The sequence below is a fragment of the Salvelinus namaycush genome, unplaced genomic scaffold (assembly GCF_016432855.1).
Source record: "Salvelinus namaycush isolate Seneca unplaced genomic scaffold, SaNama_1.0 Scaffold241, whole genome shotgun sequence".
Lineage (NCBI taxonomy): Eukaryota > Metazoa > Chordata > Actinopteri > Salmoniformes > Salmonidae > Salvelinus > Salvelinus namaycush.
This window is the reverse complement of record NW_024059242.1, coordinates 38,952-58,615: the sequence shown is the minus strand read 5'-3', so window position 1 is coordinate 58,615 and position 19,664 is coordinate 38,952. Positions and strand designations below refer to the sequence as shown.

The 19,664-nt window shown below is 41.7% G+C and overlaps 1 protein-coding gene across 2 annotated transcripts in view; it reads left to right on the top strand.

Moving 5' to 3' along the window:
* Nucleotides 1-19,174, top strand: part of LOC120038864 (myosin heavy chain, fast skeletal muscle-like) — a 43,294-nt gene extending 24,120 nt beyond the window's left edge. For both annotated transcript variants that reach the window (XM_038984447.1, XM_038984446.1), the window contains exons 21-39: nucleotides 1,941-2,183; nucleotides 2,514-2,690; nucleotides 2,786-2,931; nucleotides 3,123-3,213; nucleotides 4,835-5,224; nucleotides 5,322-5,448; nucleotides 5,637-5,755; nucleotides 7,472-7,668; nucleotides 10,855-11,038; nucleotides 11,173-11,338; nucleotides 11,652-11,776; nucleotides 11,948-12,256; nucleotides 12,778-12,981; nucleotides 13,127-13,252; nucleotides 16,563-16,733; nucleotides 16,986-17,090; nucleotides 17,184-17,279; nucleotides 18,803-18,934; nucleotides 19,154-19,174. In XM_038984447.1, the coding sequence (XP_038840375.1) occupies nucleotides 1,941-2,183; nucleotides 2,514-2,690; nucleotides 2,786-2,931; nucleotides 3,123-3,213; nucleotides 4,835-5,224; nucleotides 5,322-5,448; nucleotides 5,637-5,755; nucleotides 7,472-7,668; nucleotides 10,855-11,038; nucleotides 11,173-11,338; nucleotides 11,652-11,776; nucleotides 11,948-12,256; nucleotides 12,778-12,981; nucleotides 13,127-13,252; nucleotides 16,563-16,733; nucleotides 16,986-17,090; nucleotides 17,184-17,279; nucleotides 18,803-18,934; nucleotides 19,154-19,174 (3,129 nt within the window). The remainder of the gene's footprint in view (nucleotides 1-1,940; nucleotides 2,184-2,513; nucleotides 2,691-2,785; nucleotides 2,932-3,122; nucleotides 3,214-4,834; nucleotides 5,225-5,321; nucleotides 5,449-5,636; nucleotides 5,756-7,471; nucleotides 7,669-10,854; nucleotides 11,039-11,172; nucleotides 11,339-11,651; nucleotides 11,777-11,947; nucleotides 12,257-12,777; nucleotides 12,982-13,126; nucleotides 13,253-16,562; nucleotides 16,734-16,985; nucleotides 17,091-17,183; nucleotides 17,280-18,802; nucleotides 18,935-19,153) is intronic.
* The last annotated feature ends 490 nt before the right edge of the window (nucleotides 19,175-19,664 follow it).

Genomic DNA, 19,664 nt, shown 5'->3' with positions numbered 1-19,664 from the left:
GGAGGAGAGGAGGGTTGAGGAGGCAGAATCAGGAGATAGGTTGGAGAAGGTTTGAGCAGAGGGAAGAGATGATAGGATGGAAGAGGAGAGAGTAGCGGGGGAGAGAGAGCGAAGGTTGGGACGGCGCGATACCATCCGAGTAGGGGCAGAGTGGGAAGTGTTGGATGAGAGCGAGAGGGAAAAGGATACAAGGTAGTGGTCGGAGACTTGGAGGGGAGTTGCAATGAGATTAGTGGAAGAACAGCATCTAGTAAAGATGAGGTCAAGCGTATTGCCTGCCTTGTGAGTAGGGGGGGAAGGTGAGAGGGTGAGGTCAAAAGAGGAGAGGAGTGGAAAGAAGGAGGCAGAGAGGAATGAGTCAAAGGTAGACGTGGGGAGGTTAAAGTCACCCAGAACTGTGAGAGGTGAGCCATCCTCAGGAAAGGAACTTATCAAGGCGTCAAGCTCATTGATGAACTCTCCAAGGGAACCTGGAGGGCGATAAATGATAAGGATGTTAAGCTTGAAAGGGCTGGTAACTGTGACAGCATGGAATTCAAAGGAGGCGATAGACAGATGGGTCAGGGGAGAAAGAGAGAATGTCCACTTGGGAGAGATGAGGATCCCAGTGCCACCACCCCGCTGACCAGAAGCTCTCGGGGTGTGCGAGAACACGTGGGCAGACGAGGAGAGAGCAGTAGGAGTAGCAGTGTTATCTGTGGTAATCCATGTTTCCGTCAGTGCCAAGAAGTCGAGGGACTGGAGGGAAGCATAGGCTGAGATGAACTCTGCCTTGTTGGCCGCAGATCGGCAGTTCCAGAGGCTGCCGGAGACCTGGAACTCCACGTGGGTCTTGCGCGCTGGGACCACCAGGTTAGAGTGGCAGCGGCCACGCGGTGTGAAGCGTTTGTATGGTCTGTGCAGAGAGGAGAGAACAGGGATAGACAGACACATAGTTGACAGGCTACAGAAGAGGCTACGCTAATGTAAAGGAGATTGGAATGACAAGTGGACTACACGTCTCGAATGTTCAGAAAGTTAAGCTTACGTTGCAAAAATCTTATTGACTAAAATGATTAAAATGATACAGTACTGCTGGCTGGTGAAGTAGGCTAGCTAGAAGTGGCTGCGTTGTTGACTTTGTTTGAAAGTGTTGCTGGCTAGGTAGCCTCGATAACTGGCTAGGTAACCTCGATAACTGGCTAGATAATTACTCTAAACTACACAATTATCTTAGATACAAAGACAGCAAAGACAACTATGTAGCTAGCTAACACTACACTAATCAAATCGTTCCGTTGTAATGTTTCGGTAGAAGTTGGCTAGCTGGCTAGCTAGCAGTGTTGACAACGTTAGAAGATTCGATAATAATCTAAACTACACAATTATCTTTGATACAAAGACGGCTATGTAGCTAGCTAAGAAAAAAGTGCTAAGATCAAACAAATCAAACCGTTGTACTGTAATGAAATGAAATGAAATGAAATGTAATACTACCTGTGGAGCGAAGCAAAATGCGACTACTCGCTCCAACCCGGAAGTTGCTTACTTCGATGTAATTCCTATCCGAGTGCGGAAATGCTTGTTTAGTTCCGAACTCCGACATATGACTCCTTATAAATATTGATTAATCAGGCGTGCACATCTACACCAAGGCAAAGGGTGGCTACTTTGAAGAATCATAAATATAAAATATATTTTGATTTGTTTAACACTTTTTTGGTTACTACATGATTCCATATGTGTTATTTCATAGTGTTGATGTCTTCACTATTATTCTACAATGTAGGAAATAGTCAAAATAAAAAAAAAACCTGGAATGAGTAGGTGTGTCCAAAATTTCTACTGGTATTGTATATATTGAAGTTATGTTGATTTGCTTTGACCTCTTTGACAAATGTTAGTCTATATTTTCATACAGAAAGTGAGGACGCAGATTTTTTATCCTGTTCTGAAAACAGGAATCAGAAAATCTGAACGATGCTGAGGAAAGGTGTGAGGGGCTCATCAAGAGCAAGATCCAGCTGGAGGCCAAACTCAAAGAGACGACCGAAAGGCTGGAGGACGAGGAGGAGATGAACGCTGAGTTGACTGCCAAGAAGAGGAAGCTGGAGGATGAGTGCTCTGAGCTGAAGAAGGACATTGATGACCTGGAGCTCACCCTGGCCAAAGTGGAGAAGGAGAAGCACGCCACTGAAAACAAGGTCTCGTGTCTTACCATAGACAGTCTAACCAAACAATAATCCAAACAATAATCAACTCAAAACATAGCTGAAATGGAATTCAAGTCGTATTCTGGGTGCAGGAAAAATAGTGGAATTTAAGTTGCGGGGTACTCCTCACATTAATTGAATGTTCAGCTCCCCCTTCGTTTATGACTTCCATTCTGTACACTGGCATGGTGTACAATGCCATCTAGTGTTAAATCAATAATACAGTTCTAATCTGAATTAAATGAATGTAATATATTTCAAACTAAATCTTTCTTTTATGGTGAAGTGACCAAAGACAAATTTTGTTGTGACCGTTTTCAGGTTAAAAATCTGACAGAGGAGATGTCGTCTATGGATGAGAGTGTTGCCAAGCTGACCAAGGAGAAGAAAGCCCTCCAAGAGGCCCACCAGCAGACACTGGATGACCTGCAGGCAGAGGAGGACAAAGTCAACACTCTGACCAAGGCCAAGACCAAGCTGGAACAGCAAGTGGACGACGTGAGTGGAGTTTGACATTTCGCCATGATAGTATGTAAGATGGCATTATCATCAGTTGTTTCGATTTCAACAATATGTCTGTTTTTATCTTATAGCTTGAGGGTTCTCTGGAACAAGAGAAGAAGCTCCGTATGGACCTTGAGAGATCCAAGAGAAAGCTGGAGGGAGATCTGAAACTGGCCCAGGAGTCCATAATGGACCTGGAGAATGACAAGCAGCAGTCTGATGAGAAAATCAAGAAGTAAACACAATCAAATGGCCACAGTATTACCTACTATGTTGATCAACACAATGGTTGTTCTTGACTAATTCTTGTAATTATGAATTCATATTTGCATGTGATTATTAAAAAATATGTGAATGGTATAATTCTCTGTCTTTAAACTATCGAACCAAACCCAATTACGCAATCAATGTGTTTGTATTTCTTAGGAAGGACTTTGAGACCACCCAGCTCCTCAGCAAGATTGAGGATGAGCAATCTCTGGGAGCTCAGCTGCAGAAGAAGATCAAGGAACTCCAGGTACAGTACAGGATATAAGCTCCAGTACAGGAAAGCACCTGAATCATTTCCTGACAAAACTGTGACATATTTCTTCTGGTAGCACACATTTTTACTGGTGGCTTCTGATGGCTCAGTAGGTTGGAAGATGTTGCTTCTTGCTGATGTTTCTTACCGTTGTTAAGATGGTGCTTCCATAGAGTTAGCTAGAGGACAAATACTTTATCTGTGACATTATGGTCTATGTGATAGCATGGACAGCTCCATTTTAATACAGTCAATTGTCTTCTTCTTTTGTGCTTGAAAAAAGTGTTAACCTAATATTGGTGATTTACCACCACCTGCAGAGCTGGAGTCCTGAGCCATATCAAAATATTGTAATTTATTTATTGCTATGACTAGATGGCGGTGTTATAGCTTAAAGCCATTTTATAACCATAGGCAACCCAATTTGAAGAAGACAATGCTCTAATCATTGGCCCAGTTAACTACTTTAAAATGGTGGAAGCTCTCAATGGCAATGTCCATGCTAAAATGGTTTATATCCATTTAGAGACCTCTATCTAACTTTATGGGTGGATTTTACTGATTTGGGTTTGGTCCTGCATGGGACACTGTCTATTGAATATATTAGTGTAACTGGCTTTGTTTTAACATGTGAATATTCTTGGTACCATTTCAAAGGAAACACTTTAAAGTTTGTGGAAATGTGAATTGAATGTAGGAGAATAACACAATAGATCTGGTAGAAGAAAATATTTTGAAATGCAACAGAAAGGTCCCAAGTCTAGCCATCACTCTGGCTGTAATTCCAATGGTGTCCACAAGAGGGCAGCAGTGCATGTGAAGACATTTAGTGTGAAGTCACCCAGGTACATTTGGGCAAATCGTGAAGGGCACATTTACATTTACATTACATTTCTCTGCAAGAATATCATCAAATCTGTATACTTCGACTTTGATTTAGCTTTTCCAGTATTAGTAGCCATATTGTAAGTTCAACACTTGCAAAACACCCAGTTTTCATAACTTCATAACTCTCCATATTCTTGCAATTTTTGTCCAAAAGGACAGTGTGACAGATACTCCCGTAAAGCCCAGCTCAGTGGCTATCTAGCTAGCTTTGTTTGACCCTGATTGGTGCTTATTTGACAAAGTTACAGTCAATCAAGTGAAGACCGCCCGTGTCATTGGCGCGCCATGAAGGCGTCGCTCTCTGACCAAATGTGGATATCTTATCTATATATATATATATATCTATATCTATATCCTACAGGATATACTACACCTCTAATGATATAGTGAAGTCTGGTTATGTTCTAGAATCTCTGGGGAATAAATACAAACGTAATTTTACTGGTTGAAACAATGTTTAGGGTTACATTTCCACAGAATCCTTTCTTTGTAAATTGAACGAGTTCAAAATCAATCGTGCTTCTGCTATATGGACCTTTTTAGGATATGAAAAAGGATTTTATCTAACTAAACGACTCTTCCTGTTATCTCTGGGACCCTTTGGATGATAAATCAGAGCAAGATTTCAGAATGTAAAATGCTAAATATACATCCTTTTATTATTTTGTGAGGTTCCAAAGTTTCAACTTTATTGTTCATTCCCCGCTGCTCCTGCCCCCTACTTTAGGCCCGTATTGAGGAGCTGGAAGAAGAAATTGAGGCTGAGCGTGCTGCCAGGGCCAAAGTTGAGAAGCAGAGGGCTGATCTCTCCAGGGAACTTGAGGAGATCAGCGAGAGGCTGGAGGAGGCCGGAGGTGCCACTGCTGCTCAGATTGAGATGAACAAGAAGCGTGAGGCTGAGTTCCAGAAGCTGCGTCGTGATCTTGAAGAGTCCACCTTGCAGCATGAAGCCACAGCCGCCGCTCTGCGCAAGAAGCAGGCCGACAGTGTGGCTGAGCTCGGGGAGCAGATCGACAACCTGCAGCGCGTCAAGCAGAAGCTGGAGAAGGAGAAGAGTGAGTACAAGATGGAGATTGATGACCTCTCCAGCAACATGGACTCCATTGCCAAGGCTAAGGTGATTAGTGATGTTTTGGTCAAGCGGTGTTGAGGAGGGTCAACTACATTACCATTTATGTGAACTGAAGTAATAATGGTACATGTTTCACTAACAGGGCAATCTGGAGAAGATGTGCCGTACTCTTGAGGACCAGCTAAGTGAGATCAAGACTAAGAATGATGAGAATCTTCGCCAGGTCACTGACATCAGTGGACAGAGGGCCAGACTTCTGACAGAAAATGGTACCATCAACAATGAACAACAAAGCAATGCTTTCCTTAAGTGGTACACAATAAAATGTGTTGAGGGCTTGAAGTCCAGCCCACATTCAAATATTTGGAGAAAATACTATTCACCATCTAACATTGCCCTAAAAAACATTTTTAATCATAGAGAACAGAGACCCCATTAACAACCTCTTTCTCTGCAGGTGAGTTTGGCCGCCAGCTGGAAGAGAAGGAAGCACTGGTGTCTCAGCTGACCAGAGGCAAACAGGCCTTCACCCAGCAGGTGGAGGAGCTGAAGAGGCAGATTGAGGAGGAGGTCAAGGTAAGGAACCCAATATCGACTCCACCAATCACAGAGTTTAGAGAAATATTTATTTATGTAGACGGTGACTACGCCACCCTCAGAGACTTCAAATCAAAATCAAATTGTCACGTGCTTCGTAAACAACAAGTCTGGATTAACAGTGAAATGCTAATTTATGGGCCCTTCCCAACAATGCAGAGAGAAAAATAAATAGAAAGATAATAACACGAGTAATAAATTCACAGTAATGTAACTAAAGTAACTAATGATAACGTGGCTATATACACGGGGTACCAGTACTGAGTCGATGTGCAGGGGAACGAGGTAATTGAGGTAGATATGTACATATAGGTAGGGGTAAAGTGACTAGGGAACAGGATAGATAATAAGAAGTAGCAGCAGCGTATGGGATGAGTCAAAAGAGTTAGTACAAAAAGGGTGGTCAATGCAGATAGTCTGGGTAGCTATTTGGTTAACTATTTATTATTATTCTCGTGGCTTGACGGTAGAAGCTGTTCAGGGTCCTATTTTTTCCAGTCTGGGAGCATCGGTACAGTTTGCAGAAGCAGAGTGAACAGTTTATGACTTGGGTGGCTGCAGTCTTTGACAATTTTTAAGGCCTTTCTCTGACATTGCCTAGCACAGAAGTCCTGGATGGCAGAGCTCAGCCCCAGCGATGTACTGCTCCATACGCACTACCCTCTGTAGCACCTTGCGGTTAGATGCCAAGAAGTTGCCAAACCAAGCGATGATGCAGGATGCAGCCGGTCAAGATGTTCTCAATGGTGCAGCTGTAGAACTTTTTGAAGATCTGAGGGCCCATGCCAAATCTTTTCAGCTTCCTGAGGAGGAGGAGGCATTGTCATTGCTGATGTGGGGCGAACAGGGAGTACAGGTGGGGACTAAGCACGCACCCGAAGGGCCCCTGTATTGAGGGTCAGTGTGGCGGATGTGTTGTTGCCTAGCCTCACCACCTGGGGGCGGCCGGTCAGAAAGTCACAGGGTTCTGAGCTTAGTGATGAGTTTGGAGGGCGCTATGGTGTTGAATGGACCCCAGGAAGAGTAGCTGCTGCTTTTGCAACAGCTAATGGGGATCATAATAAAATACCAAATACCAAATGCTTAGCTGTAGTCAATGAACAGCATTCTCACATAGGTGTTCCTCTTGTCCAGGTGGGAAAGAGCAGTGTGGAGTGCAATAGAGATTGCGTCATCTGTGGATCTGTTGGGGCGGTATGCGAGTTGGAGTGGGTCCAGGGTGTCCATGTCCTTGTTCAGCCAAGACTCAGAGAAACAGAATATTACAGTTCTTCAGGTCCCGTTGATAGGAGTTCATCCAGTTTTTCACCAGTGACAGAGGGCAATGGTGGTCTATTTGTTTGCTGACGTAATCTCGTTAGGAGGCTGCCTCACCTGCCTCTTTTTGGCCGCCACTTCCTCTTTCGAGTACCAGGGATTAGGGCCTGGTCCGGAGTACGCAGAACGCCCAGAGCTGCCGATTCGTTGAGGTAGAAATCTTCATCCAAATTGAGGCAAGTGATTGCTGTTCTGATGTCCAAAATACGTTTTCGGTCATAGGAAATGATGGTGGAGACATTGCGCACCAAAAAGTTAAGATCAGCATACATTATTTAAATTTTTTAATAGCAGAGTAAAATGTCCACTATCCACTGTAGCGCCATCTACTGTAATTTGTTTTTACTATCTCTCTGTCTTTCCCTTTCTCTCTCACAGGCAAAAAATGCACTGGCCCATGGTGTCCAGTCTGCCCGCCATGACTGTGACCTACTGAGGGAGCAGTTTGAGGAGGAGCAGGAGGCCAAGGCAGAGCTGCAACGCGGCATGTCCAAGGCCAACAGCGAGGTGGCTCAATGGAGGACTAAGTATGAAACTGATGCCATTCAGCGCACAGAGGAGCTGGAGGAGGCCAAGTGAGTCACACGCAACAGCAGAAACTCACATATAGGGTGTGGATGGTGACGTGGTGGTACGGTAGTCTCAAAAAACCACACCATAGGCAACAGCAGTGTGGTCTGGTTTCAATTTTGACACTTTCTTGGCAACTTTAATAAGAAAAAGAATGTGGGGTGGGTCCTCTTAAAAATAACCTGTGATCCCCATCTTGCTAGCTGCTATCTTGCTAGTTGCTATCTTGCTAGCTGCTATCTATATTTTATTCAAACAGATACGGTACCCACTGGCACACCACGTCATTTCAACGTGGAGAATTTGGGTAATATTTGGTAGATACATTGATCAATGAGATTCCAGCACATTTTCACCCATATTTAAAAAAAAAACAAATCAATCAGATCATTCGTTAACCGGCGATAGCCGACACCCACATAGCTGATGTTTTGGCGGTGTCGAAGGTGTAACTTCATTGGAACTGTCAAATCGCTTAGAAGCCGCTCTTGATCATTGTCAACAAGCCACACCTGTCCCACTTGCGTAACAAATTCAGACCAAGAAAGTGTAGCTGTATAGAAATGATGACGCTCAAATTGAAAATCATTAAACTAAACAATGAGGAGTTCTATCATCCTAATGTACTGTAGGTTTAGATTACACCTATCATCCTAATGGAGGTGTAGACTATATCTATCATCCTAATGGAGGAGTAGATTACATCTATCATCCTAATGGAGGTGTAGATTACATCTATCATCCTAATGGAGGAGTAGATTACATCTATCATCCTAATGGAGGTGTAGATTACATCTATCAGCCTAATGGAGGAGTAGATTACATCTATCATCCTAATGGAGGAGTAGATTACATCTATCATCCTAATGGAGGAGTAGATTACGTCTATCATCCTAATGGAGGTGTAGATTACATCTATCATCCTAATGGAGGAGTAGATTACATCTATCATCCTAATGGAGGAGTAGATTACATCTATCATCCTAATGGAGGAGTAGATTACATCTATCATCTATCATCCTAATGGAGGAGTAGATTACATCTATCATCTATCATCCTAATGGAGGAGTAGATTACATCTATCATCCTAATGGAGGAGTAGATTACATCTATCATCCTAATGGAGGTGTAGATTACATCTATCATCCTAATGGAGGTGTAGATTACATCTATCATCCTAATGGAGGAGTAGATTACATCTATCATCTATCATCCTAATGGAGGAGTAGATTACATCTATCATCCTAATGGAGGAGTAGATTACATCTATCATCCTAATGGAGGTGTAGATTACATCTATCATCCTAATGGAGGTGTAGATTACATCTATCATCCTAATGGAGGAGTAGATTACATCTATCATCTATCATCCTAATGGAGGAGTAGATTACATCTATCATCCTAATGGAGGAGTAGATTACATCTATCATCTATCATCCTAATGGAAGTGTACATTACATCTATCATCCTAATGGAGGAGTAGATTACATCTATCATCCTAATGGAGGAGTAGATTACATCTATCATCTATCATCCTAATGGAGGAGTAGATTACATCTATCATCCTAATGGAGGTGTAGATTACATCTATCATCTATCATCCTAATGGAGGAGTAGATTACATCTATCATCCTAATGGAGGAGTAGATTACATCTATCATCTATCATCCTAATGGAGGAGTAGATTACATCTATCATCCTAATGGAGGAGTAGATTACATCTCACATTCCAGTGTTCAAATTTGTAAACAAGGCTGCATGGGATTTCTCTTAATGCGACTCCGTGCAGCCAATGACAGTGCCAGTTTTTATGTGTATGCCAGGTGCCACTTGTGGATTGAACAGCCCTAATGCAGTTCCACCTTTGACACAACTAAATGACCTGGATTTCACCTCGTTGACATTAAAGTATATAGTGCAAGTGATCAATGCCGTTCGAGATTCTGTGCAGATTAATACAGACCGACAACCCTGAATGCTTTCTATGATTACATAAGAAGACATTTATTGTTACAGTAACCTCAAAATGTGGCCATGGACGTGTTACTTATTACTCTGTGGAAATCTAATGTACAAGAATAAATACTTGTACATTAGTTTGTAAGATAGTTAATAGCTTAATGTTAGGTGGTCTTACAAAAGTAATATTAAATTGTGAGTCTTGATTAAATTCCACTTTGTCTACAAATTAATAATTAATGTTGCATTCACATCTCCATCTCAACCAAACATCTCAGTTCATTAATAGGTCTAAATCAAACTTTAAAGGATGATTTGATTTAGTCATTTTTTAACTTAGATTTTTGGTTGAGAGACTTGAGATGGAGACATGAATCCAACATTTTAATTTACTAACTTGTGGATTCCATTTGAAAGATACCAAAGCTTAAAACACTAGGCCTATATGTATTGTCTATTTTTAGTTTAATCCTGGGTTAAATTTAAACAATAGCTGTTGATGACTTCCCATCAACAGCATCATTGATAATCGAATTGATAAAGTATGGTTCCATTTCATTTGCTCTGTTAAACCTACCTTTTGGAATGACTTTGATAGCAACGCAACAGTGAATCTATTAAGTGGAGATTTCTCAACAACCATTCTTACGACAGCACATTGGTGTCAGCCTGTGGCAAATATGGAAGCCCAGTCGGGCTTGGTTAAAACCCTGGATGGGGGACCAAAGGGTAGCTGTAGGTAGATCAACTCTCCAGTAGGAGGTGCTGCCCAGCCTATTGTTTTTTTCTGATAGAGGATATTACGTTCAAGATCTGATGTCGTTTCAAAGGTACAAATTCAACATATTTTACGCAATGTTTGTCAGTGTTGAAAATGTTACCATGTTGATGTAATCCTGTAGTTGAATTTTCACCTTAAAAAGAAGTTTGTTAATAACTTTTTTCAAATAAAATGTATTTTCCATGTAACAATACATTGACAAATGATGTTGAAACAATGTTGATTTAATAACCAGTTTGTGCCCAGTGGGTAGTTATATAGGCCGTGACATAGTACCAAACTGCCATTCTATTATGTAAGGAGGGGTTAGGCCAGAACATTGTGGGAAGCAACCCAGATGTCTAGAGAGACATCTTAGTGGTAGGGGGCTCTGAGAAAATGTCAATAAGTATTGTAACATTTGTTATGGAACAAATTGTTCACAATAAAACCACCCTCTGTCGTCCAACAGGAAGAAGCTGGCCCAGCGTCTGCAGGAGGCTGAAGAGACCATTGAGGCAGTTAACGCCAAGTGCGCCTCCCTGGAGAAGACCAAGCAGAGGCTGCAGGGAGAGGTGGAGGACATGATGATTGACGTTGAGAGAGCTAACGCAATGGCCTCCAACCTTGACAAGAAGCAGAGAAACTTTGACAAGGTGAACATGAATAAACCTCACCCTAGGGTAATATTTTCTGTCTGCTATTTGATCAGTTGTAGTATAATTGTACCATATTCCTGATTCAAAACTCCATCAATGAGTTCTAATGAAAATCCTATGGATTTCCCTAGGTTCTGTCAGAGTGGAAGCAGAAGTATGAGGAAAGCCAGGCTGAGCTGGAAGGAGCTCAGAAGGAGGCTCGCTCTATGAGCACTGAACTCTTCAAGATGAAGAACTCCTACGAGGAAGCTCTGGATCATCTGGAGACTCTGAAGAGAGAGAACAAGAACCTGCAACGTGAGCATCTGACAGCAGTTATATTTTGCTCATGTTTGACTAGTGTTGTAAAAATGGAGGGAGCTTTAACCATCAAAATTACACTAAATTACTATTACACCATCTCTGAGTATGAAATTGTATTTTTTATACTCGTGACCATGTTCCTTTGAACAACCCAAGGAAGTGGAGGGCAATTATATTTGCAAGACCATATGAAGTGCTGTTAATTATTTATCTGTTATTATGATTCAATGTCAACTTCAGTGCATTGGTAATATCCACAAAAAAATAATCTCTCAAGTCTAAACTGCTCCTGTGTTTGTGTGTGCAGAGGAGATCTCTGACCTGACTGAGCAGATCGGAGAGACTGGCAAGAGCATCCATGAGCTGGAGAAGGCCAAGAAAACCGTGGAGACAGAGAAGTCTGAGATCCAGACGGCTCTGGAGGAGGCTGAGGTACAAACTACAGCTGTTTGATGGGAAAAGCAGTGTTACACGAGCCAATGCTAGCTACAGTCCAATGATCCCTGTATTGGTGTTTATTGTAGTCATATATATTTAATTGCTGGTGTTATTCACATCCAAATGTATTGAAATCAAATCGCCTGACTGCTTCTCCTTGTCCAGGGCACACTGGAGCACGAGGAATCCAAGATTCTGCGTGTGCAACTGGAGCTGAACCAGGTCAAGGGTGAGGTGGACAGGAAGCTGGCTGAGAAGGATGAGGAGATGGAGCAGATCAAGAGGAACAGCCAGAGGTTGACTGACTCCATGCAGAGCACCCTGGACTCTGAGGTCAGGAGCAGGAATGACGCCCTGAGGGTGAAGAAGAAGATGGAGGGAGACCTGAATGAGATGGAGATCCAGCTGAGCCACGCCAACCGCCAAGCGGCCGAGGCCCAGAAACATCTGAGGAACGTCCAGGGACAGCTAAAGGTAAAGGGAATGGGACATCAGGCTCAAACATCTGAGGAACGTCCAGGGACAGCTAAAGGTAAAAGGGAATGGGACATCAGGCTCAAACATCTGAGGAACGTCCAGGGACAGCTAAAGGTAAAAGGGAATGGGACATCAGGCTCAAACATCTGAGGAACGTCCAGGGACACCTAAAGGTAAAGGGAATTGGACATCAAGCTCAAACATCTGAGGAACGTCCAGGGACACCTAAAGGTAAAGGGAATGGGACATCAAGCTCAAACATCTGAGGAACGTCCAGCGACAGCTAAAGGTAAAGGGAATGGGACATCAAGCTCAAACATCTGAGAATGGGGAGGGATTTGTTTGTGAACCTTTAAAAAAGGCTTGAACCAAGGAATTGAAAATATTGAATAGATTGGACTAATATACTGTAGAAATGTAGGGATATTGAGGAAATTCTTACCAATAAACATTTTTATCACCGATCCTATCACCTCTACTTCCACAAGTCCTAATGAACCTGTCATTATGAACCCCAGGATGCCCAACTGCACCTTGATGACGCCGTCCGTGCCTCAGAGGACATGAAGGAGCAGGCAGCCATGGTGGAGCGCAGGAACGGTCTGATGGTGGCTGAAATCGAGGAGCTGAGAGTTGCCCTGGAGGTGACAGAGAGAGGCCGTAAAGTGGCTGAGACTGAGCTGGTAGACGCCAGCGAGCGTGTTGGGCTGCTGCACTCCCAGGTACAGGTCAAAATCAATTTCTTATGAAACTCAACCAAACATACCATTTACACAGTGCTTGCTTTTATATGTCGTAACTTCTGCCTTATGACATAGAAGTTATCTTGAGAGTTATCTTGAGAGTCAAACAATTTGTTTCCTCCAGAACACCAGCCTTCTGAACACCAAGAAGAAGCTGGAGACTGACCTGGTGCAGGTGCAGGGAGAGGTGGATGATATCGTCCAGGAAAGCAGGAATGCAGAGGAGAAGGCCAAGAAGGCCATCACTGATGTGAGTTCTTATGATCTATTGAATTACATCAACTTCATTTGGCCCCAATGGTAACGGTAGTATTGGCTGAGCCTCAAGGCATCCCAGTTTGAGGCAACGTCGATTCTAACAGCCTCATAAATACATTTAATCTACAGTGCCTTCAGAAAGTATTCATACCCCTTGACTAATTCCACATTTTGTTGTGTTACTGCTTGAATTCAAAATGGATTAAATAGATTTTTATCTCACCAATCTACACACTATACCCCATAATGACAAAGTGAAAACATGTTTTTAGGACATTTTTGAAATATGTTAAATGAAATACAGATGTCATTTCCATAAGTATCACACCCCTGAGTCAATACTTTGTAGAAGCACCTTTGACAGTGATTACAGCTTTGATTCGTCTTGGGTCTGTATCAGCTTTGCACTTCTGGATTTGAGGATTTTCTCCCATTCTTCCTTGCAGATTTTCTCAAGCTCTGTTATTAAGTTCTATGGGGACTGGATGTGAACAGAAGTTTTCCACAGATTTTCAATGGGATTCAAGTCTGGGCTTCTACTGCACTTTCACATTCTTGCTCTGAAGCCATTCCAGTGTTGCTTTGGCTGTATGCTTGGGGTCATTGCCACATTTTTGCTGTAGTCTACGGTCACTGGCACTCTTAGTCAGGTTTACATGTATTTGGCTCCATTCATGGTTCCCTCTATCTTTACCAGTCTCCCTGCCGCTGAAAAGCAGCCCCATAGCATGATGCTGCCACCACCATGCTTCACAGTAGGGATGCTGCCACCACCATGCTTCACAGTAGGGATGCTGCCACCACCATGCTTCACAGTAGGGATGGTGATAGAAGGGTGTAATAGCACTTTGCATTCAGGCCAAAGAGTTATATTTTTGTGTCAGAATCTTTTACCTTATGCTCACAGCCGTTCATGTGCCTTTTTTGCAAACTCCAGGCGTGCTGTCATGTGCCTTTCTCTCAGGAATGGCTTCCATCTAGACTGACGTAGGGGATAACCCTGGACAGGGCCAACCAGGCAGGACATAACCCCACCCACTTTGCCAAAGCACAGTCCCCTCACCACTAAAGGGATATCAACAGATCACCAACTTACTACCCTGAGACAAGGCTGAGTATAGCCCACTAAGATCTCCTCCAATGAAGAAGCCCGAGGGGGGCGCAAAACACTCAAGTGACGCACCCCTCCTAGGAACAGCATGGAAGAGCACTAGTAAGCCAGTGACTCAGCTGTCACGTTCCTGACCTGTTTTCCCTTGTTTTGTATTTATTTAGTATGGTCAGGGCGTGAGTTGGGTGGGTTGTCTATGTGTGATTTTCTATGTTGGGATTTTGTGTTCGGCCTGGTATGATTCTCAATCAGAGGCAGCTGTCAATCGTTGTCCCTGATTGAGAATCATACTTAGGCAGCCTGGGTTTCACGTGTGTTTTGTGGGTGTTTGTCTACCGTGTTAGCATATTGGTCCGATCCTTCTCGCCTCTCCTCGTCCGATGAGGAGGACGAAATAGACTATCGTTACATCAGCCCCTATAATAGGGTCAGAGAATCCCAGTGGAGAGAGCTGAGCAGGCCAGACTGACACAGCAAAGGATAGCACTGCAGTAATATGATCAAGATTTTAGCAGCCATATTTCAAATCAAATCAAATTGTATTAGTCACATGCGCCGAATACAACAAATGTAGACCTTACAGTGAAATGCTTACTTACGAGCCCCTAACCAACAATGCAGTTAAAAAAAATATGGATAAGAATAAGGAATAAAAGAAACAAGTAATTAAAGAGCAGCGGTAAAATATCAACATCAAGACTATATACAAATGATAACAACAGAGAGTAGCAGCGATGAAAAAGAGGGCAGCGGTTACCTGTAATCCATGGCTTCTGGTTTGGGTACGTACGGTCACTGTGGGGACGACATCATCGATGCACTTATTGATGAAGCCAATGACTGATGTGGTGTACTTATCAATGTCATCGGAGGAATCCCGGAACATATTCCAGTCTGTGCTAGCAAACAGTCCTGTAGCTTAGCATCTGCTTCATCTGACCACTTTTTTATTGATCTAGTCACTGGTCCCGATAAAATTTTTGCTTGTAAGCAGGAATCAGGAGGATAGAATTATTGTCAGATTTGCCAAATGGAGGGCGAATGGAGGGCGAAGGCGACCTTTGTATGCGTCTCTGTGTGTGGAGTAAAGGTGGTCCAGAGTTTTTTTCCTCTGGTTGCACATATAACACGCTGATAGTAATTTGGTAAAACTGATTTAAGTTTCCCTGCATTAAAGTCCCTGGCTACTAGAAGCGCCACCTCTAGGTGAGCGTTTTCTTGTTTTTCATACAGATGAAAACTCTCTAGATAGTGTTGTCGTTCAGCCACGTCTATGCATGTCTATCCACGTCTCCGTGAAGTATAAGATATTACAGTTTTGAATGTCCCGTTGGTAGTTTAATCTTCCACGTAGGTCATCTATTTTATTGGCCAAAGATTGCACGTTTGCTTGCAGAATGGATGGAAGTGTTTTTTTTTTCGATTGCTTATGAATTCTCAGAAGGCAGCCCGCCCTCCGGCCCCTTTTTCTCCGCCTCCTCTTCACGTATATCACGGGGATCTGGGCCTATTCCTGAGAAAGAAGTGTATCGTTCGCGTCGGCCTCGTCAGACTCGTTAAAGGAAAAAAAGATAGTAGATCATTGCAGTAGTCTAATCTAGAAGTGACAAAAATATGGATTAGCTTTTCAGCATAATTTTTGGACAACATGTTTTACATTTTTGCAATGTTATGATGGTGGGAAAAAAGCTGCCCTTGAAATATTCTTGATATGTTCATCAAGAGAGAGATCAGGGTCCAGAGTAACGCCGAGGCCCTTCAGTTTTATTTGAGGTGACTGTACAACCATCATTATTGTTAGTCAGATCAAAAAGCAGATCTCTTTGTTTCTTGGGGCCTAGAACAAGCATCTCTGTTTTGTCCGAGTTTAAAAGTAAAACGTTTGCCGCAGTCCACTTCCTTATGTCTGGAAGTGGAGTCAATTTTGGAGCTTCACCATGTTTTGTCAAAATGTACAGCTGTGTGTCGTCCCCATAGCAGTGAGAGTTGAAATTGTGTTTTCAAATGACATCACCAAGAGTTAGAATATATAGTGAAAACGATAGTGGTACTAAAATGTTGAAAATTCTAATAATTAGCTGGTTGATAATCTGCATCTAGTTAAATATAACTGAGGTTGGAGCAAAAACCTACAGAACGGTTGGAGAACCCTGGTCTAGAGAGACATACATTAAACAAACTACCATTCCAGGCGGCCATGATGGCTGAGGAGCTGAAGAAGGAGCAGGACACCAGCTCTCACCTGGAGAGGATGAAGAAGAACCTGGAGGTCACAGTCAAGGACCTGCAACACCGCCTGGATGAGGCTGAGAATCTGGCCATGAAGGGAGGCAAGAAGCAGCTCCAGAAACTGGAGTCCAGGGTGAGTTAACAACAGGGTGGATTGGAGTGGATTGAAAAACAGATTTCTGGATATTTATTTGGGCATTGTGTAATGACTTTTTCTCTCAATAACCCACCTAGATAATGAAAAGCTGCTGTTAACATTACAGATCCCTTCAATTAAAATTGTAAAAGTATATATAGTAGAAGACTATACCTCTGTGTTGCAAAGATTTGTTATGTATGATTTCACCACCTCAAACAAATGCCTATGTTAATTTCTTCTACAAAGGTGCGTGAGCTTGAGACTGAGTTGGAGTCCGAGCAGAAAAGAGGTGTAGACGCGGTCAAGGGAGTCCGCAAGTATGAGCGCAGAGTCAAGGAGCTCACCTACCAGGTAAGAGAAAGTGCCTTCTTCACACAATTTACACTAACACAAACAGGTTTGTGTGTAAAACTGAGGCAGTGAATCTTTGATTTTGTCCCACAGACTGACGAGGATAAGAAGAACGTTGGCAGGCTTCAGGACCTGGTAGATAAGCTGCAGATGAAAGTGAAGGCCTACAAGAGGCAGGCTGAGGAAGCAGTAAGTCACATGCTGTACTTAGTCAAATACTCTGAAAGCATGCTTTCGAAAAACATATTTTTCCCTCGTTAACTTCATGTAAATATAGTTTAGTTACAGCTGAGATCCACAAAAGGTGAAACACTGGCGCATTTGTTATTGTTTTTGTTTTGTTTATCAAACAAAGGAGATGAGTATGAAGTGTTGTGGTAAAATCAAATCTATTGTGTGTGCAAGTTAGTGAAACTTGCAACCCCTACCTCTACCCAACAGTGCAGTAGTCAATAATAGTATAACCCTAACACGAGAAATAAACAAGAGGAAAATTATAGATAATTTAAGTCAATGATGTGAAAAACAAAAAAAGTTTGTTGTTTTAACAAACGTCTTCGTTGTTATAAATAACGTCTTTGTTGTTGTAATAACATCTTTGTTGTTGTAATAACATCTTTGTTGTTGTAATAACATCTTTGTTGTTGTAATAACATCTTTGTTGTTGTAATAACATCTTTGTTGTAGTAATAACATCTTTGTTGTTGTAATAACATCTTTGTTGTTGTAATAACATCTTTGTTGTTGTATTAACATATTTGTTGTTGTAATAACATCTTTGTTGTTGTAATAACATCTTTGTTGTTGTAATAACATCTTTGTTGTTGTAATAACATCTTTGTTGTTGTAATAACATCTTTGTTGTAGTAATAACATCTTTGTTGTTGTAATATCATTGTTGTTGTTGTAATAACATCTTTGTTGTTGTAATAACATCTTTGTTGTTGTAATAACATCTTTGTTGTTGTAATAACATCTTTGTTGTAGTAATAACATCTTTGTTGTTGTAATAACATCTTTGTTGTTGTAATAACATCTTTGTTGTTGTATTAACATATTTGTTGTTGTAATAACATCTTTGTTGTTGTAATAACATCTTTGTTGTAGTAATAACATCTTTGTTGTTGTAATAACATCTTTGTTGTTGTAATAACATCTTTGTTGTTGTATTAACATATTTGTTGTTGTAATAACATCTTTGTTGTTGTAATAACATCTTTGTTGTTGTAATAACATCTTTGTTGTTGTAATAACATCTTTGTTGTTGTAATATCATCTTTGTTGTTGTAATATCATTGTTGTTGTAGTAATAACGGACTCCAACTTTGAAGTGCTTCTGCACATCAGTCAATATTGACTCAATTGATATTGCAAGTAATTGCTGAAGACATTATGCACATTTCTCAGTGCTACCTACTTAAAGTATAGGGTTAGTATTAATATTAATTTGCTGTCCTGGGGACTGGTCTACTGGTAGTGCCGCCACCCTTGGATCACATATGCCCCTGCAGGCAGTGGTTTGGTCCCCGTTCACCATGCAGGCAGCGGTTTGATCCCCGTTCACACTTTCTCTGCTGTATCATCTAGCTCCCTATTTACAGCACATTGCTATCTGAAGATAAAAAACAAACTTAAAATACTTATTTTTAAAGAATATGAATTTGCTTCCTGAATCTTCAAACAATATAGTGATGTTCTGCTCTCCCTCTCAGGAGGAAGCAGCCAACCAGCACATGTCTAAGTTCAGGAAGGTGCAGCATGAGCTGGAGGAGGCTGAGGAGCGTGCTGACATTGCTGAGACTCAAGTCAACAAGCTCAGAGCCAAGACCCGTGACAGTGGAAAGGTAAAGAGCTGCTGCCTAACCTACACCCAACTCATGTTCAAATATGACCACATCAACTCCACCTTCAGTATAATTCAAACTAAAAATGGATCTTTGAAATTCAAAATAGAAAATCCAAGCTTATCACTGAGCTTGATCGATTATATTATTTTGATGTCCATTAATTTTGCATGTTCATTATTAATACCGATCCATTCATTTATTTCTTCCTTCTTACAGGGCAAAGAAGCTTCTGAATAAACAAGATCAAAGTCTCTTAACATTTTACTGTGTTGCATAAAATATGATTTTCATGGTGAAATTGTGAGCATTGATTAAAAACATGTTGGCCAACATATACTTTTTTTTGACTGTTGTCGTGTCTTACTATTATTTAATTATATGACATGCTATTTTATTAAATTGATTACCTAATGTTTAATTGATTACGTGATTGAATTAAACCATGCCTCAATTAAACCATTAATAACCTGGGGCACTGTCACGATCGTCTTGCGAAGAGAGTGAGGACCAAAATGCAGCGTGTGGAAAGTACATCTTCTTTTTTTTCAGAAGAGGGAAAAACACGAAAACGAACAACTATACACAAACTAACAAAATAACAAACTGACGACCGTGAAGCTATATAAACAAAATGGTGCTGACACTGACCATTACACACTGACATAGACAATTACCCACAAATGCATGATGCCCATGGCTGCCTTAAATATGGCTCCCAATCAGAGAC